At 41.6% G+C, this 13,101-nt stretch overlaps 2 protein-coding genes across 5 annotated transcripts in view; one reads left to right on the top strand and one right to left on the bottom strand.

Annotated features, from left to right (window-relative positions):
- The window catches only part of arhgap9 (Rho GTPase activating protein 9), a 67,726-nt gene extending 65,665 nt beyond the window's left edge, over nucleotides 1–2,061 (top strand). For all 4 annotated transcript variants that reach the window (XM_059328445.1, XM_059328446.1, XM_059328444.1 and 1 more), the window contains one exon: nucleotides 1,534–2,061. In XM_059328445.1, coding sequence (XP_059184428.1) covers nucleotides 1,534–1,720 — 187 coding nt within the window. In that variant the 3' untranslated portion in view covers nucleotides 1,721–2,061. The remainder of the gene's footprint in view (nucleotides 1–1,533) is intronic.
- A 3,104-nt stretch (nucleotides 2,062–5,165) lies between these two features.
- Nucleotides 5,166–13,101, bottom strand: part of LOC131964697 (zinc finger E-box-binding homeobox 2-like) — a 29,338-nt gene continuing 21,402 nt past the window's right edge. The window contains exons 3-8 of the mRNA XM_059328441.1: nucleotides 11,957–12,166; nucleotides 10,608–10,801; nucleotides 10,355–10,466; nucleotides 8,592–10,102; nucleotides 8,259–8,442; nucleotides 5,166–7,767 (exon numbers count right to left, since the gene is read on the bottom strand). Coding sequence (XP_059184424.1) covers nucleotides 7,148–7,767; nucleotides 8,259–8,442; nucleotides 8,592–10,102; nucleotides 10,355–10,466; nucleotides 10,608–10,801; nucleotides 11,957–12,166 — 2,831 coding nt within the window. The 3' untranslated portion in view covers nucleotides 5,166–7,147. The remainder of the gene's footprint in view (nucleotides 7,768–8,258; nucleotides 8,443–8,591; nucleotides 10,103–10,354; nucleotides 10,467–10,607; nucleotides 10,802–11,956; nucleotides 12,167–13,101) is intronic.

Here is a 13,101-nt window from a genome sequence, read left to right as displayed (position 1 = left end):
TCAGAAAGACAGTTTTTCCATAAATTTTATGACAAACGAACAAACCGAACCAAAGACACAACCTCTCTGCTGGGTTATTCCACTGTTTCTTTCCATTGAGGTTATAAAAGATAAAACCACAAAGACAGGAAGGAGTTGAAGGATGTGTGTTTCAGTAAAACACAGTGGAGAACATAACCCTTATATACTGAGTGACTGACACTATTTTGATCCAAAGAGAAACCATTTTACTGGGCAAAAATACATAATTTATTCCAACATTATGGCCGACTGTGTATATCGTGATATGGCATGTTTTCTCATAATTAAATAAGTAAATAGTCTATATGAAATCATGTGGAAGAATCTGAATAGAAAGCATCTAATTAACATAGAAATGGCCATCCAGCTGCTTGTTTTTCAGCACTGCAATAAAAAATCATAAAGAAAAATATATCTGACATTTGATAATGTAAGTATATCCTCATAACAGTTGCTAATTAGCACTAAACACAAAGTGCAGCTGACACTGATGAGTGTCATTAATTTTGCAGGATTTTGCCCAGAAATCAAAATATTAGACAGATTTTTAATTTCGAACTGATCGTGGCTGAAAAGATCACTCGTCATTGCAAGTTAATACATTTCATCCTGAGCGGGAACTCCGTGTGTGTACCCAAATTTCATGGCAATCCATCCCGTAGTTGTTGAGACATTTCACTCAAAACCACAAATGTCAACCTCATGGTGGTGCTTGGGGAAATATCAGAGGATCACAAAAAGTCATTAGAACACATCATCTGAAGAACATTAGAGATTCAGAGTTTCATGGCGAGCCCTCCAACGGTTATTTCAGTCCGGGAGTAAAGTGGTGTAGTGAAACTGCCATCCCTAGAATCATCCAGCTACGGCTGCAACTAATAATATTTTTATTATTGATTTATCTGCCAATGTTCTTGATTAATTGATTCAAAATTTGGTCAAAAATGTGAAAAATATCCATCCCAGCTTCTCAAAGTCTGAGGTGATGCCTTTAAATGTCTTGTTCCCCAAATATTTTAAATTTAACATGATGCAAAACTGAGAAAAACTTCATATTAAAGAGGCAGATGACAGAATTTTCTTGCATAAAAATTTACATTAAGTGACATTTCTCTGTCAGTCAACTCATCGATTAGTCGATTAACCCATTGAGGCCTGAAACGCCTGTAAAACCTCTGGGCGATTTTAAAATAAGCCCCTAAAACCTGAAGTTTTTCTGGAAATTCAACAGAAGTGTCAATGCTTCTACTAAATAATAGATTTTTCAGCCTCTGTAGCAGATAGAAATGAAATTCTAAAAGTATTTCAGAGCTTATACAAATACTACAAAACGACGTATCCGCTTTCCAGGCTTCAATGGGTTAATGATGGCAGCCCTGCATCTTGACTAGAAATTAAAAATCCACAAGCTGCAACTCTTCAGAATCTGTTATCCAGAGTCAGTTTTTCTTATTCAGTGATATTTTACATATTAAACCTATCTCTTCCTGTGTGTGTCTGATCTCTCTGCAGAGTGTTGGAGCGTTCGGACACCAATCGAATGACCACCCAGAACATCGGCATCGTGTTCGGGCCGACCCTAATGAGACCAGAGCGGGACAACGGCAACATGGCGGTGAATATGGTTTACCAGAACCAGGCCGTGGAGCTCATCCTCACCGAGTTTGACTACATCTTTGGAAAAAGAGGCCCCTCTTGATCTTTCTCGGACAGAGTAGGGGGGGTTCAAAAAGCTCCTCCAGATCAGACAAAAGCACAAGTAGTGCAGCGTTTGTCCTCTCTGCCTGTTGACTCATGTGGTGTAAAATGGGTTTCACATCAAAAGATAATTACGGGGTAAAAAGAACCAGGACAGAAAGCTGCTAATCATGACATCTGGCCTCCATATAAAGCCATGCTAAAACAATAATAGTAAAACAAACCAATTTTAGCTGCAATACTTGTGTCTTTGACTGCAGATGTGGAGTGTCGCCCCGGTGTTCTTTGCTGCTGGAGCGAACGCCTCCTTTGTCACTTTTCCTTGAAGTTTCAGACTGCATCGGGACAATAAAAATAAAAAGCCATAAATCTCATAGTATCAATGGGTTTCTTATCAAGGAATGTGAGGAAGGTCGTGACTTAACAAAACATAGCAGAACCATCTCACTGTGAAAAAACACATGCACCAGCACCTCTTGCAGCAAGATGGACAGATGAGTGGAAAGCAGGGGACGTACTGTAAAAAAAATATGCAAACAAGCAGGAAGCGAGCTGGGCGTGTAAATATGACCGCAGATGAAGAGTTTCAAATGTTTTTCAGACTTCAGAAGTGAATTTAAACTCTTCAGAGATAAAAGCATGACTTCAGTGATGGGATGAATGTGCCAACAGGGCAGCAAATGTTCCTTTGTACCAAACGGTTCTTTGTAGCGTGTGTGTGGACCTCTGAAGTTTCCCTTATTGTACAAAATTTGGATCTGTCTATTTTTATTAGTGCAAACTCCTCAGATTAAGTTAAAAAAAATATGAATTTGTAAATATGTGAGATACTGTCTTTGTCAACTAGTAGCACTTTGCATACAGTGTGTAACCTAAACGTTATATTATATTAACCAAATTCAAACGGATGCATTTGCTTTTAAATGAACAGCGTGTTGTTTAGATATTGCCTGGACCTGATTGTAAACTCTCCTGCAATAATTAAAAAAACAACAAAAAAACTGATCTGTTTTGTGATATTTGCTCAGGGTGTGTGCGTGTGTGTGGCGATGGGCTTGCGTGAGAGATAGTACAAGTGTGTGGAGGTATGTGGGCCTCAGAGGCGCAGCCAGCGGGTGGAGGCATCCCCTGTGATTGGTGCAAATGCTGCTTTTAATAACAGAACAAAAGAGGAACTGGAAATGCATATGTTTTAAAAATGTGGATTTTCCCCCAAAACCCTCTCACTCTCTCACTCTGTGGCTTTGGTAATTTTATATTGACTGTGGGTTTGGCAAGGGACAAAAAAAGAGCAGAACAGAGGGACAAAGGGGGAGAAGAGCTCATAGATTTTGCAAAGTTTTATTAGATGTATTTATTCATTTTTATGTCTGTATTATTTCAAGTCATGTGAGTGTGTGGGGAGGGGCTACACTGATGTGTGGCTGATTGATGGGGAGTCGTGAACTTCTGATCAAGGTCGTCCTTATGTTTGATTGACACAGAAATATTTTCTGCTTAAATAGATAACCACATTTGTTTATTTGATCCAAATGCATGTATGCACATAGTCATTACAGTTTAGTCAGCACAGCAGTTTCTCTCTGGTTTTGACAGCTGAGTGTCCCAGAGCCTCCCCACATTAGATTTCCATTTATTAGATTTTGCAGAGACAACATTACACCCTTGAAACATTAATTCATCGAGCATTTTTACCGTATCTTTTGTTCTCGCTCCAAATTCTGAAATTGGAGGATTTTTCTTTCAATAAAAAACTTGGTGGCATTAAACTGCTGTTGCCTCTAGCTCTGTGATGTTTTATTTCACTTGGTGTGATGGCGCTAATCACTCCCTAAAATAGATTCATTCCGTCAGAGACACAATCAAACACCCCTCCCTCCTAATCAGCAGAGTGTTGGCAGTGAAAGTCAAACTCTATTACTTTGTCCTTTAATGCTGCCTTCTTTTTTTTCCTTTCTTCACTTTCTTTTTCTTCTTTGACTCATTAACCGCACGTGATCTCTAACAGCGCTCTGAATTTTCCTTAAAAAATTTAAAACCATGCCAAACTACAAATTGTGCTTCTGTATGGTTAGTATTACAGTCAAATGTGCAGGCCTTACTTTGAATGTAGACAAAGGCAAAAGCAAAAAGCGCTGTAAACCTTTGGAGACATTTGCTTACAGTGACATATTTTTTGATACATGGGCTGATGAAATGAAACAGCTCGACCGTTCTGCATCTGCAGGCAGTTATTTTGTTTGCTGCAACACTAAAACAAAACGTTTTCAAGTATGTGTATGCACTTATTAAAAAAAAAATGTGGAAGTAAGAAAATGAGAAGGTTGTGAAACGTTTTTCATTTGTTACAAGTTTTTCATGCAAGAAACTCTCAGAACTGACTTATATTTCATAGTCAAAACCACTTTAGAAAATGGATTTTATAGTAATGTGCTCGGGCAGCTCTATGTTTATGAATCTGTATGGTTTGTTTTGCAGAAACAGATTAAACTGAGGCGGAGAATGGCGAACAGGGCCTTCCTGTTACTGTATAGATCAAGAGACACTTCTACAGTTTATCTGCCTTCTAGATAAACGTACCTCGTATCCCTCCTTCATTCTTTACAGTCAGGCCTGCTTGCTCTGTCACTGTGATTAAGGGGAATCGAAACTTTAAACTGCTCAGCCTCGGCTTGGGGGCTGAGCAACCTGTTACTCATGGACAGGACTTACTGGAATGATGCAAGTGATGCTGATGCTGACTGACTGTGGTGATTTTTGTACACCGCAAATATAAGTCAAGGCAGTTCTCAATTAAATGTCATGTTACTCACAATCAAACCTTTACCAACTAATCGTTGGTGCTCCAGTTGACTGAATGCTGCTGATGCATGGCAAAAAGTGGGTGACCTGCGTAACCCGTTATGGTTTGTTAATGTTACGGTTAGCCGAGTGTTTACTCAATCAACCATTGAGCCGAAGCTCAGTGTCTCAGATGGCAGCAGAGCTGCTCAGACCCTTTGTACCCATGCAGCCACATTTACAGGTTCACAAGCACCCAGCAGTCTCTTTGATGAATCATTATGCAAATGGGCGACAAAAAAGCCACAAAAAAGTGAGCGTAACAAAGCAGATCATGAGTGGTGATGGAAACTGTTTACTGTGATGGGAAAGTGAGTCGCCAGGCCACAGCTGAGCTTTAAAACTGTCTTATGCTTTAAGATGATTCTCTTTAAACTGAAATTATAAAAAGCCGTAGTCTAAGAGTGATGATTTAGTTGTCCTCTTTTTAAATAACTTAATAATTCAGCCTATTTCATAGCCACTCAATCAGAATCAGCTTTCATCTAAATCTTAAATATACACATTGTTGATCCCAAAGCAAGAGATTTTTTAATTAATACACAAGAAAAGTCTGATAGGTGATTTTTTAAATCTTAAAAATTCAACGAAATACAAGATTCTGGTGACAAAGTATGTACAATTTTATTACAAATATCCACAAACATGCAAAATACATATATAAAAAGTGAATACAAAAGTTGCATGGGTGCCAGTAAAAGATAAAAAAAAAAAAACCACTGCATGATATTTAAAAAAATGTTTGACCCAGAAATATCAGGTAAGGAACTACGCACGAATAGAGTTGCAGTTAGCGTGTCACATATGCATATCTTTGGCGATAAACACACTCTCTCACACACACACACACACACACACACACACACTCACATACATTAAGACCAAGAAGTGTCTCTGGTGCATGGTATGCATGATTGCTACAAGCTTAGTCACACCTCATGCACCACCGTCTTATCTCATCGTACCAAGGCTTTGTCGGATTACTCACAGTGTCTGAGTACATCTGAGGCACTTTTCACGTTGACTACACTGCAGTCGGAAAGAGGAAGTAAAAAGCTGATGTGTGTGTCCTGAGTCTTGACCCTCTCGCCACACCTCAACAGACAGCTCAAATGTGTGACACATTATTGTTCCGGGGCTGTGAAAATAGGCTTTAGCACATGTAAAAAAAATTTTTTTAGCATAAAAATGAAATAAAAAGCAGCTCTGTGTGATTATTACACGAACAGTGCAAGTCTTAATTGCTCCCTAAAAGGAACAACACCCAAAGACTGACTTCATCTTTACCATACAGGAATGACTGTCCCCGAGCAAGGCATACGTTTTAAAAGGTGCAGTCCACTGCTTTTTGTTTAAAAAATAAATAAATAAACATCCTCCTTCCAGTTGTTGCTCTTTTTACTGCTTGCTCTAAACTACTAAATACTGCTGATTAGTCACCGAGCACCAGAGTTAACCTGAAGACATGAGCTGGTTGTATCTTGTGATTTCAAAGCACGAATGATAAAAGGAGCGCTTCCACTGGTTTTGGAACAAAGTAATAGCTGCATGTGTGTAATTTCATGTAAAACATTTGACAAGTTATTGCTCATTTATTAAAACAGAGGTATGGATTTGTATGAAATAATACCACAGGATATTGAATGCAACTTCCCCTTAATTAGGAAGAATAAATATAGTATCAGGCCATTCTGATCAATATGACTGCAACCATACTTTACCTCTAACTCTGAATGCTAAAGTAATGGCGCGTGTCCACTTCTACGCTTCCCACATGTAAGCAGCCATGTAATGCATTCTGGGAGCATTGTGGCATGTGTTGAGAGACAGGACGTCCTCAGGGACTCGACACATCTGAAAACCCCTGAAAAACTAGAACACAACTTAACAACTGCAGGGCTTTTTTTCTTGATTTCCTTTCAATCATCTTTCAACACGACTAGTGGCGCGCCCATCAAGTGCTGCGAGCCCTCGTGTCAAAAAAACACCCCCTGTGGACACTTACTGTAACACTGGATGTCTGTCCATCCTGCAAACAATCCTTTCCTTCTGGGCCTGGCTTTCCTTCCTTTCCGTGTGCATCTACATGTGAACAGTCTAAAATGTTTCAACAAAGTGAAAACAAAGTAAACTGGATCCTGAAGATAATATTTCAAAGGCCTCTTCTTTATGGGTTGTGCAACAGACAGCAGCAGCAAGAGTGTAAAAAGTTAGATTTCTGCAAGGTCACATCTGGATACCTGACCTCAGATGAGTCAACCCAAATGTTTTCTAGCTGTCCTGGCAAACAAAAAACGATTAAAAACAAAACAAACAAAAGGCGCTGTAGGCACATCAACGCTATTTTGCATGATAAAATACTATAATTCATATTGTCACATATAATTTGTTTGTATGGCTTCATCCACTTTAAGGCCATCTATGCTTTGGCAGTTCTGTGCATTTTTTCATGTTGTAAAAATGAGTAAAAACTCAGTGGAGCTGTTATATATATATATACATATATTTGTATATATGCGATTAAAAAAGTGTATCAAAAGTCTTAATATATATAGTATATGCATTGTATTGGCTTTTTAAAGTCACCTCAAGTTTTTATTCTGGGTAAATCTGTTATATCCAGTTCACATTTGTCCAAGTTGCCATTCTGGTCCTCACTGTCTCGGTCCCAGAACTGTCCCTCTTCATTGTCAATATGGTTTCCCATTTCGTAACCATTTCGTTCCTTTTTCACTTTCTCAGGTGATCCTTGGATGGGGCTACCCCCAAGCTCCTCTGCTGCCCCCACATGTGGCTCTTCCACATGACCATCACTAACTCCTGCCTCTTTATCCTCCTCCTCTTCCTCCTCCTCTTCTTTGAGGGCCTCTGCAGCTCCGTCCAGACTGGAATCGCTGAGGAAGGAGTGTGCGGTTTGTGTGTCCTCCATGGACAGAGGGGTCCCGTTGATGAGCTGGCCCCCGAGGTTGCTGCCTGCACCCGGGGTGAGAGGCATCTCCTCGTGGTCTTGGTCTGGATCCTGGTCTTTGCTGCAGTAGGCGTAGCGGTGGTTCATGTGCTGGGAGTACGAGCCGGAGTGAGAGAAGCGCTTGCCACACTTGTCACATTGGTAGGGTTTCTCTCCGGAGTGCAGCCGGCTGTGCTCGATCAGATGGTGCTTGTGCTTGAAGGCCTTGTTGCAGATCTTACACTCATGAGGACGCTTACCTGTAATAAATACAGAGATTTTTTTTTCTAATATGCTATTTAAATGCACCAACTTTTTTTTCTTCTTTTTTTTTTAAATAGAAAAGATGTTATTTCATCTTGTTATGATGGAAACAAGGGGACACAGCCAGCTTGGATTTATTAAAGGGTAATCATCGTCTACAAGCATCTCTCAGTAAGAAACCAAAAAATTTCTTTCCAACTATTCCTTTCTAAAGCAACTGCAAGGAGTTCTTATGAATGATTATGAAACACATAATCACAAATACATGCATTACCTCATCGCTTTGCATTCTGCAAACAGCTGTGTTTAATTATAGTATTACAAATAAGTTACGTCTAATATGCGCACACACTAGCCAGATCAAGATCTCGACACCACGAGGCATTATCGGTTTTGTCCAGAGGGGGCGCCATTTTTAACAAATAGAGTAGTAATCTAACTATAGAGAATGGCACATAACTAAAGTGTTTTGGCAAAAGCTACAAACCTGTGTGCTCGTATTTGTGCCGGAGCAGAGAGCTGCTCTTCTGAAAGGTTTTTTCACAAATGTCACAAGCGTAAAGGCCCTCGTCTGTCTTCTTCAGTCTTTTCCTCCCCGGTCCTCCATCTCCCTCCAGTCCGTCATCCATGAGAGAGAGGTAGTCCAGAGCTCCACGGCTTAACACCTCACCCTGCACAGAAAACATGAAGGTGAGTATCATGATATATTTACATTATTATTGTACAAATTCTACACATTTTTCAGAATCACATTTTAGAATCAGATATATGTATTGTTGCTGCTGTGTCTGCAGTCATTTTGACTAAAAGCCTTTCTCACCATGAGGGCTTGTCTCTCTTGGTGCATCTTTTTCAGCGTCGCCTCTGCGTCTGCCTCCATCATGTAAGCCATAGGAGAGAGAAACCCAGGGCTATTTGCTGGCTGGCTGAATGGAATCCCTGTAAGGCCATCGTGCCCTGAAAGCCCTAAACCAGACTGGTTGAAGATAGGAAAACCATTATATAAGGAACCAGGGAACATAGGCGCTCCGGCCCCACTGTAGACCGGGTGGTGGTGAAGGGGGAGATGTGAGGTTGGACTTGGTCTGCTAAGCTGCTGGGTCCCGCGCTCTATCCTCTCTCCTCTGGCTGAGTTGCCGTTTACAGTTTTTCTCCTCCCCTCCTGGTCTGAGAGCTGCTTGGGCAGGGAGAGATCCAGCGGCTCGTTCTGTGCGGACCAGGGGCTGCTGGTCTGGTTCTTAGGCAACGTCAGTTCAGGAGGACAGCTGGTGAGGTCCAGGCAGACCGGAGAGCCGAATCCTGAAGAGGGAACCCTCCTTCTGACACGGGGTGATGAGAGCTCTGGGGAGTGGTTGATTGGTTGGTTCGGGCTTCCCTTTTCCTGGCTGGACCAGTAGGCTCGTGAGGCCAGGGCATCATGGTGGGACTGTGGGGGAGAGTGCATTGCGACCAAAAGCTGCTGAGGCACAGAGTGCCAGCTGGGCTTCTGTAACGGTGATTTGTTTCCAGAGAGGCCGTTGGTTGCTTCACTTGGCTTGCTGTTCTCCGGTTGGAGAGCAGATCTGGGGAAGAACAAAGGTGGCGAGGAGTGCTCTTTGCTGCGAAGACTCTCGAGCACCTCCACTGCCTCTCGGTTCATCTTACAGAGGTAGCGCTCATGCTGCAGGAGCACCGCCACGTTGGGGAAAAGCTGGGAGCACCAACGACACGTCACTCCCAGTACACCTCTCTCCCCTTCACCTGACCTCACTGCCTCTCTTCTCCTGTCAGGCGACACTTTCCTGTCAGGCCCTCCCCCGTTGTAAATCACCTTCCTTTCCTCCACTGCACCTCCTCCTCCTCCCCTGTCCATCTCCTCATCTTTCTTCACCTCCCTGTGAAGCATCTCCTGCAGCATCTGTTCAAACTTGGTCCCAGAGTGCAGATAAGGCAGCAAGGTAGTCCCTTTCAGTATACTGGCCCTCAGAGAGAGCTCGGCTGAGGGGTCCCAAAGCCGAGCCAGGTCTGAAGCTCTGGGGAAGCCCGTGGGGTTGTGGTTGGGGTCCTGCAGTGAAAGCTGGTGAGGATCCTCTGATATTCGACCCAGAGGCCCGGTATGATCTTGGCCCTGGGACGCCAACGGAGAGCCCTTGTCAGTACTGTTTCTCCCTGCAGAGGGAGAAGTTGGAAATGAGGGGTGGTAAGAGCTTTGGCTGTGTCCATTAAATGCTCCTCCTGTGTTTGCCCCTGCATGTCCCCCATTCAGGCACTTTTTGCTGCTTAAGTGGGAGCTGTAGGAGCCGGAGTGAGAGAAGCGTTTCTTGCAGTTGGAGCACTCGTAAGGTTTCTCACCTAAAGGGTGACACACAAGAGGGATTTATTCGTCAAAAGATGCTGAGAGTAGGTTGAAAATACCTTCAGCATTTTTTTCATAACTATCTCATCCTGTTGTGGATTATTTTAACTTGTTTCCTGTCAACACATCAAATTAGGTATAATTATGAATACCATACAACTGACATGATAAGTGAGGGGTAGCGATATAGTGGAAACAATAGCAAATTGATGGGTGAGTACAACTGTTTTGATGTTATTTTGTCTCACCGCTGTGGATGCGGAGATGCTCTTTGAGGTGGTGTTTGTACTTGAATGCTTTCCCACACTGCAGACATTTGAACTTCCTCGTCTCAACGCCTTGATCCAAAGTGATGACACTCTAGGAGGATAGGACATTATTATTACTTTATAATACAACACAATTAAGGACAAATTTAGGGTGTAAAAAGCATGATTTTAAGTCACAAATAAATATCTTTATAACATGAAAACGTTCTCCTGCTCTCTGCGTGTATCTCACCTTGTCCTGAACTTGGTTATGAAGTGCCAAGTGCCGCTCCATCTGTGCCCTATGGGTGGCAGTGTATCCACAGAGCGGACAGACCATGTGGCCCCCCTCCCTCTCCTGACAGTACTTGATGTGGTCCCTCAAAGAGGCTCCTCGCTGATACATCCTGTGACAGAATGGACAGGCCTGCTGGGTCCTCCCTGCATCTGCAGTCCAGAGAGAGAGAGAGGTGACATTTGAAACAGACTGTGTAAATGATAACATATTTATTTAACTGTTTTAAGTTGTGTTGGGCCGGAACATTTCCCAGCATGCACTGAACAAGATTCCAAATTATTTTAGTTTACTATTTAAAGTCTTGATTAAATGCACAGTGTGTAATTTCTGCCGCTAGGGGTCTCACAAATAAAACAGTAAAAAAGCCACCATTGCCAATGAAAATCTATCACATCCGATTTAGGAAGAAATATTTTTCACAGACGAGTTGAAGTGTGTTAAAGTTTTGTTTTTTTTACTTTTAATTTAAAATAGCCTCAAGTAATGTTAGCTAATGTTATGTTAACAGGCTAACTAACCATTAGTTGAGTCGACATTCAGCTTGCCAAACAGCTACTGTAGCTAACATTGTGTGGCAAATTCACCCGTGGGGTAGCTCAGAGCTCTTATTTGTGGTCAAAACAATCAAGTTGCAAATTATTTTATGCATGTGTAATGTTTAACATACGGTAAGTGTACACATTAGTTTAGTGGCTGGCATGAGTCATAGCAGTACATCGTAGCAGGCTGGATCAGTATTGAAACATCAAATCAATAAATTAGGTCTTTACTGAGTGTAGCATCACTTAAACAAAATATATACCATAGTTCTCGACATTTATACATGGAAATGTTACATATTACACCTTTAAGTATGTTGCATATTTGCATGACAATACTGAAAACATGTCTTAATTGTAGTTATTTGTTTTGACAGAGTTAAATTGTACATGGGATAATTATTTTAACCTCATGTTTTTTTTTGATTGATTAAATGTATTTGAAATGGTTGTATTATATTTAACTCAGTAGACATAATCTATGACACAAGCCTTTATATACACTATTAAATGTGCTTGAACATGGATGAGCAAAGGAGTTACCCTGTGTCAGATATAGTCAAAGGCCTTTTGTGAACCGAAAGTGGTTGATAAGCTTGTGTGAGAAAAAGTTTTCCTTTCCTTTCTCTCAGAATCAAATGATCAGCTATCAGCCTGCAGCTGAGCGGTACATTCTCATGACACAATGCCTGGCTCAGGAGCAGTCATTTCACACTTGTTGATTTTATATTTGGTATCATTGCAGCTGTTCCCTCATCGGCCTACCTGCTCCCTCAGGTGAGCTGTGCTGAGCTCCTGGTGACCAGATGGCAGGCGGCAGCTCATCGTGCCTGCTGCCCGGGTGGTACACCGCTGCCATGCCATTGTGGCTCAGATGGTCCAAGAGACTGGCTGAGGTAGAGGCCTTCCTCAACTGGGCCAGAAATTCAAAGTGGGCAAGGTCCTCCAAGGAATTCTGGGAGTCTGAGTTCTTACCTGGAACAGAGAAAAAAAATACAGAGGAGCTGTAAAATCCATAAAAAGAAAGGTGAGATTTTACATGAAACTGCTGTCTTTTGTGCCTGCATTTTGTCAAATGTTATACATAATTCTGACACATGCACACACTAAGCCATGAAGATATTTATTTATTTTTTCCCTTATTCAAAAGTCTCACGGTAATTAAAATCCTGGCAGAGAAGGAAAGCTGAGAATAATTACAACGAAAGCTGCACAAAGGAACATAAACAATACAGTTATTGTGCATTTTTATATATGACATTCCTACATTTGAGTTTATAATTTTTAAAACTGGTCAGCGTTCTTGTTGAACCTTTGCTGCTGTTACATTTTCATGTACTATGTGTGTCAATGTACATATCTTGTTCATATATTCATGTGTGCAGAGTGAGATGGGATCCATCATAAAGTGACACTGCAACTGAATCTAATGGTAGTAAATAGTTTACTTACAGATTGACAGATAAAACAATGTATTGACGGGAGACTAGTTGGCCAGATATGAAACTAGATTCTCTCTCGTTTGTGTCCTTGAGTGCAGTGACAGAGACAGAAAGCCACGTGAAGAAGGGACGGCGCCTCCTATCATGAATCAAGCCAGTCAGCTTACTGCGACTTTGAGGAAGATTTTTCAAATGTTTGCAGATGTTGGCATATTTTGAGCTGTTTTTTATGTGGTGAAGGGAAGAGCCTGTGTGGTTGAGTGTTGTAAAAACTCAGTTTTGCCTTCATCAGGCAAGGCCAAATCACACGAGGCGAGGGAGCTAAGTGATTGTTAGTAGGCAAGCCGCGTGAGCCTTTGATCTCTCCTAAATAAAAGGGAAAGCCTCGCGTCGCGCAGTGCTGATTTCAGTACCGTAACGTCACCTCTTTGATGCATGGAAATATTGTGACATTGTGTGGGATGAGTT

Source organism: Centropristis striata, chromosome 3 (genome assembly GCF_030273125.1).
Source record: "Centropristis striata isolate RG_2023a ecotype Rhode Island chromosome 3, C.striata_1.0, whole genome shotgun sequence".
Lineage (NCBI taxonomy): Eukaryota > Metazoa > Chordata > Actinopteri > Perciformes > Serranidae > Centropristis > Centropristis striata.
Note: the sequence above shows the minus strand (reverse complement) of the source record. Positions and strands in the feature narration are given on the sequence as shown.